At 39.3% G+C, this 6,508-nt stretch overlaps 1 protein-coding gene across 2 annotated transcripts; it reads right to left on the reverse strand.

The window, feature by feature from the left end:
• Positions 1–1,092: 1,092 nt before the first annotated feature.
• LOC112278686 (putative esterase D14L) lies at positions 1,093–3,229 on the reverse strand. Of its 2 annotated transcripts, XM_024512314.3 has the most exons (3): positions 2,470–3,229; positions 2,023–2,266; positions 1,093–1,827 (listed from the first exon to the last, which is right to left on the reverse strand). In XM_024512314.3, exons 1-3 carry the CDS (start codon positions 2,847–2,849, stop codon positions 1,639–1,641), a joined length of 813 nt encoding a protein of 270 aa, XP_024368082.1. In that variant the 5' UTR covers positions 2,850–3,229; the 3' UTR covers positions 1,093–1,638. The 2 variants fall into 2 exon arrangements, with proteins under 2 accessions (XP_024368082.1, XP_090107172.1); XM_090251046.1 differs by having other exon boundaries at positions 1,093–2,266.
• Positions 3,230–6,508: the final 3,279 nt, after the last annotated feature.

The following is a 6,508-nucleotide window of genomic DNA, read 5'->3' on the forward strand; positions in this document are numbered from 1 at the left end:
TAGTAATTCATGAAGATCATCCACTTGTATTATTTTTTTGAAACTATAGCTATTGTTTTTACATATGTAGTATTTGTTAGTACCAAATAATTTTGTCTAGCTCTTACTAGTTGTTCTCCTTTTAATCAAATTAATTGTATGTTACTCAAGTGGAATGCTTGGAAGTTGGGCATGAAGGGTGTCAAAAAGGTCCTTGTACATTGAAATAAGTTTTTTGTACAATTGATTTTCTTGTTTGCTTAATGTTAGACCATACTCCACTATTTACAATATCTCTTGAGTAAGTACTTGTGCTATATCTATGTCATCCAAGCATGCCTTGGACTTTATAAAGACTTGAAATAATAGATTGAGAATGTGCAATGCTTCTAAATTGTTGATAATGATTCATTTGATGTCTTAAAGAAATTAGGTCTTAGGATATGTGATTTAATTTTCTAAAAAATTAAATCGCATAGTTATTAATATTTAACAAATAACAAATCTTTGAATTAAAAGTTTGACAATGAGTCAAAGTCAATTGAAAAAATATCCAAATTCAAAATTAATATCATCTTTTGTTGGAAGCACCTATTTGCAATTAGTCATACACTTCAGATGAATATGATTGATTTTTTATTATTATTATTATCATTTATTTTTATTTTATATGGTTTACTATAAATTGGTTTATTTGTTGTAGGGGCTTTTTCTTTGTTCACATCTAGCTTGAAAATTTTATTGCTCTAAAATTTGATTGTACATGTTAAAATAGAAGGTTATAAACATAAACCATATAATATTTATTTGATGATTAGAACTCGAGACTTTATTATATGCAAACACATTTTCACACAATACAGATAACAACAATAATAATTGCTATATGCCAATTGAAAAATGTAGTTTCATTTAAGTAATTTATTTTATGTCCTTTTCTTTTTAAAATTTAAAACTTAAACACTGAAATCAATCTCTCTACACAAACAGAATAAACCATTACACATGCAAAGAGTAAAACATCATTTAAAATAAAAAAAAATAAAAAAAAAAAAATTACATAAACCTTTGCACCAATATATAAAAGAAAAATTCAAACCACAAAGTGAAACATGCTACAAAAATTCACGTGTTATTGTATGTGTAAAATGAAATCTCAATAAGTAGGGCCAAATGTTATGGCTATATATGGACAACAGTGAAGCTCAACGATACCTCTCTCTCCCCTTTCTCACTTTGTCGTCCTTCGTCGTCGTGGGAAAATCGTCAAGGGGAAGTCCGTTCAAAATCAAAACGATGACCACGAATTCGTTGGGGATTCTAACGACGATCAGAGATCGTTCAAACTCGAGCGATAGCCAGGAATGGTTCAAAACCTGAACAATGACCGTCGAGGGAACGAACGATGACTGGTGAGAGTCGGTCTGTCTTCGTCCCGCTATGTCAACTACCGTGAACCCAGCCCGGCACGTGGGAGGGAGTGGCTATGGTGGGTGAGTGCGTGCACCGCCTGAAGCTTCGTTCTTTCCTCGCGACTCGCTTGCTGGCACAAACCTTCAGCATCCTCGCAAAATTCTCGAGCTGTTTCAGAGTGTGAAAAAGTGATTTTTTTTTTTTTTTTTTTTTTTTTTTGTCTTACGCAGTGCGAACTGAGTGATGTCACGGCGCAAGGCAGCGGAGAAGCACGGGTAAAACAACATTTGGGTCGCTCAAGTGCGGCAAGTGGCCCCCCGTGTTCAGAACCTCCATCATCGTCCACCCTCCCAAGTTCCGTACCATGTAATTCGCCACTTGGAGCGGCACTGCCATGTCTTTCCTCGTTTGGACGACATAAACAGGTACCGTCACCTGCACAGTAACGATCATCATCGCGTTCAATATGCAAGTCTCCCCTCGAGCGGAACAGATATGAAAAAACACGTGGTCGGACTTTGAGGATTTTATCGATTTCTGCGCTCTCGTGACAATCTTGTTAAGGCAAGGCGAGTCGAACTGCAACCAGCAAGCGGGATAGGAGATATCTGTGAACGCGGGAGTTATTACCAGTGGCAATATGGAACGTAGATCGCTCTGGAAGATAGTTTTGCACACGTTGAGGGCAATGTCGGGTCGGATCGAGTACAGAGTTCGGCTGAACTCTTGCACTGCTGAGCTCTCGAGGTCCGCTCCGATTGCCAACGGCCCGAATCCAGTCACCCAAGACCTGAAATTGGACTTCATATCTCCATAGAGCTGGTCTAAATCCTTCTGGTCGAATCCTCCATAGTAGCCCACATCGTTCAAGTATCTAAGGCAGGCAATAGCAATAAACATGTCAGCACTCAGTCTGGCTACAGCCTACAAAGTTCGACCCAAGAATAGAATACTATATGAAACAATCACGGAATATTTTTGTAGGAATGAATCAAGCTTGCAACATTTGACGCCGTCAACGAATTCAAAGAGTTGACACAAAATACAAGAAGTCTGTGTAAGTGACATATCAAGTACCTCGGAGACGATGCCAACAAAATTAGTTTCGTAAACACTTCTGGTCGCTCGATTGAGGCAAGACAGCCGATCATTCCAGACACAGACGCACCCACGAAGGTACAGCTCTCAATCTCTAGCTCATCCAGGATTGCGAGCAAGTCGTCGGCGTATGCGTGAAGGGATGAGTATCGGCTGAAACTGAAATCCTTGGGGTTGGTGCTGCCGGCACCCATCAAATCATACAGTAGGACCCTGTAATCGCTCACCAAATATGGCAGCAGGTACTTCCACACAGTCTGGTCCGATCCAAATCCATGGCTGAGCACTACATACTGGTCACCGTCGCCCACGATTGTCACATTGTGCGCCGTCAATAAGGAGCTCGATTGCGGAATCATGTCGAGCGCAACTTCTCTGCAAAGACCACTAGATGCAATGAACCATCGATCACAGAAAACCGCGAGATGGATTTCCTTTTTCTTTTTCCTCAGTGTTTTTTCGAAAAGGAGTGCAACGATATCAGATTCTCCTATGATTGAGAGCAAATCGAACTACTCATATCAAAATTTGCAAGTGAAGATCGTTCCTGGCGAGGTTCAAATATGACGATTGATCAACTCGAGGCACTAGGAAGAAAAACGCGCTATCGGCCACAAACTGCACCAAAATACCCATCATTTCCTAGTGTTGAGTAAAACACTGAAATCTCTCATTCCCAATCGAGTGCCAAACACCGTAACTGAACTTACACGACGATCCTCCCCCCTCCCCAAGTTCAATTCGATCAGACTTGGAGCCGAGGACTGCAAGTGACAGGCCATATAAGCAATCGCTACGCATTGCATGACATGTGGGAAGTTCTGAGCTGTCCACCGACGTCTAACTAAATGGGGCCCACCGCATGAGGAGCCAAGTGGGGGTAGGGGCGAGTACGCAACCACGGCAATACTCATTTATCCGATCCTATCTCTCTCTTATTCTCCCTCCCTCTTTTTCTTTTTTTTGTTTGTGTCGTGTTCGCTGTGTCTGTCGCTATTGGGCGTCCGTCCAGTTCGACGTTGGACTGTGGGGCCTTTCACCAAGATCAGGCCTTGATTGCCTAATATAAGCTTTCTCAACGAAGCCGCACGCGTTCTTGCTTTCCCCTCTCGTTATGAGCACAGTTATTCCGGGTATGTCGTGCCCCATGCGGCAAAAATGTTTCTTTCCCTTTCTCTTTCTTCTGAATCTGTGATTTCTTTTCTACTCTGCGAGGGACTCTTTCTTTTGGCTACGACACCATGTGCGTGTTTCTCCCTTGCTCTTGAAATGTGACCCACCAGCCTTCATCGAAATGTTTGTGATTTGGGGTCGTGCTATAGTGGGCTGTTCGTTGTTGGAAATGTCCATTTTTGTCAATGCTGTTTGGTGAACATGAGTCGTGGAGGTAGTGTTCTGAGACTGAATAATAATTAATTAGAAGAATGATATTGTGTAACATTAGTGGAATATCGTTGCATTCTTTTAAAGAAAAGGTGTGCAATATTTCATACGTTTAAATATTTTTGTGGTTATACTTTCTAGATTTTTTTAAAAAATTAGACTGATTGAATACATATAAGTTTTTTTCTCCTTTTATTATGATATAATACTAAAATATAAAAGAATTCTTGCAGAGATTGTAGAATTATGTACATGTGTGTGTGTGTGTGTGTGATGTCTTTATTGATGTTCATTAGGTTTTATTACAAAAAGAGCATGAACACCAGGTAGCTAGGCAGGGGAAGAAGGATGCCTCCGTCTTACATGAACATCAGCAAAGGGGAAGAAACAAAACAAACGCAGAAACAAACAAAGGCACAAAAGATAAGAAAATTGGTATGGAATTGTGTCGTGTAGTTGTTTTTCTGTGGTGATCGGAGAGCCCACTTTTAGACATGACTCAGGTGCCCTTGGCAAGTTGCAGACTCAGAGTCCAGGGGCCCTATCATTCATTGACTGGGTTGACGGACACGGCATTCACGCTTCCCTATGCACTTAGCCTTGCCTTGCTGTGGTGCTCGTCGATTTTAAGCTGTTCCTGAAGAGCTCTCAAACAGATTAACAGATAATAATCGGGTTAGAAATGGTTGGTAATGACCTTTACCAGCAAAGGATGGCAGGTCCAAAATTCCCGCAGTGAAATTTGCAACCTTGTTGGATGGACGTTGCAGAGAAATGATGACTCTCCGATGTCTCAAAAAATGAAAAAGATAATCGTGATGGAAAAGTGACGATGAATCAAGGCGAAGAAGCAAAGAACGAGGACGACGATAAAAGAACCTGCAGCGAAAATAAATTCATTGGTCATTCTTAAGAACAGAGAACAACTGTCTGGCACCCATAATTTCCAGAAATGTCATTTGTTATTTATATGTGAATTCACCGACTGCAAAATGATTTTGCCTTTGCAAGTGTTCAGCTTCACCATGAACTGTGCTCAAAGAGGTGAATAGTGAGTTCCTGGGTACCCCACTCGGATCCGGTGGCAAATATGGAAACGTCAATGGGGTAGAAGTGGGGGAGGATGTGGCGGATGGGGCTCAACTTGGAGGGGCATCTGCGGAACAAGTAATGCAAGAGGACATTATCCTGGAGCTGGCCATGATGCCAACGACAAAAAAATTCAAATCCCTGCAGTTTCTATTCCTGAAACGCGTTATCCAATTCCACACCGTAGGAGTTTGTGTATCTCATCCGTCGACAATGGACGATCACCGAGGAGTTTGTGTTCATCGGTTCATGCACGGCATGATGACGCCAGCGTCGCACACACGAACACGAGACTCAACGACTGCGACTCGGTAGTTCAATGCTGGACGATCGCAGTCGATCAGATCCAGCTCCTAACCTTACCCGATCTCCTTTTTTGTTTCTTTTCGATCGGAACGGTTGTGCTGGGTCGGGGATGACTGCTATTCCAGCTTCCTTGGGCACCTGATTGAAACGCAGTGTCTAGAAACCGGCGCGACCAGGCAGTGCAACAGCGAGATCATCACCATCAAAGAGTCCAAGTTCGCGCGCGCGGCTTCGCAGAATCGCACTGCTCAATCTGGCATCTTCGAAGGATCCCGAGGTTGATGGATCCTACACTTTTAGGTCCCACATGACACGGATTGGCAGGGCATTCCCTAACTAGCCGAATGCTCCGCGCATTCCTAAGCTAGAAGTCACGTAACACAACATTGTTTTTGTTATTTGCTAGCAATCTTGTGCAAATTTGCCTGCTTTCAAGTAAATTAATTTGATTTGATAGTTCAAATATATATATATATATATATATATATATATTTATTGGTTTCTAATAAAGATATTTGGAGTTGGATTTAGAGTGACTAAGTATGCATCTTGTAAAATTACTTCTAACAAAACTAAACTGGATAAAATATATATACATACAACACTTAAATTATAATAGATAACTTGTTAATAAGTGTTATAATTTTTATACAAAATTTTATTTTTTTTAATTTTTAATTTTTAATTTTTATTTAACAATGAGATGCAAATTTCAACATTAGAATCATACGAAACTCATTAATACCAAAGACAATAAATCTGATTAAGTTCTTAATGTAGATCACATTGAAAGATCTTTGAAAAGAAATTTTGTAATAACAACATATATCAATACATCTTTATATAGTTGCAATTATTATATTAATTATATATAAAAAACTCAAAAAATTATAAAAAATCTAAAAAATTGTTGATTGGTAGTGGTAGTGTTAATGTGAGGTCATGGTTGCATTGCAAGATGATAGCAGCAACATTCTTGTGTACTTGTCATCTAAGATTATACAATGAAAATTTTGAATATTTTATTACAAAACCTAGTCAATTAAACGAAAAAGGGCTATAGAACATTTTTCAAAAGCATTTAAAACGTTTATTTATTTATTTTTATCAAAAAAAATTCATGTATTTGGTAAATTCATAGAATTGAATTAGTGTGATTTGAAATGCAATTGATTATTTTGAGCATAATCTAATAAAAATATAAACCAAGTGTTTTTAATATATATATATATATATATAT

The sequence above is a fragment of the Physcomitrium patens genome, chromosome 1, assembly GCF_059467195.1.
Source record: "Physcomitrium patens ecotype Gransden chromosome 1, ASM5946719v1, whole genome shotgun sequence".
Lineage (NCBI taxonomy): Eukaryota > Viridiplantae > Streptophyta > Bryopsida > Funariales > Funariaceae > Physcomitrium > Physcomitrium patens.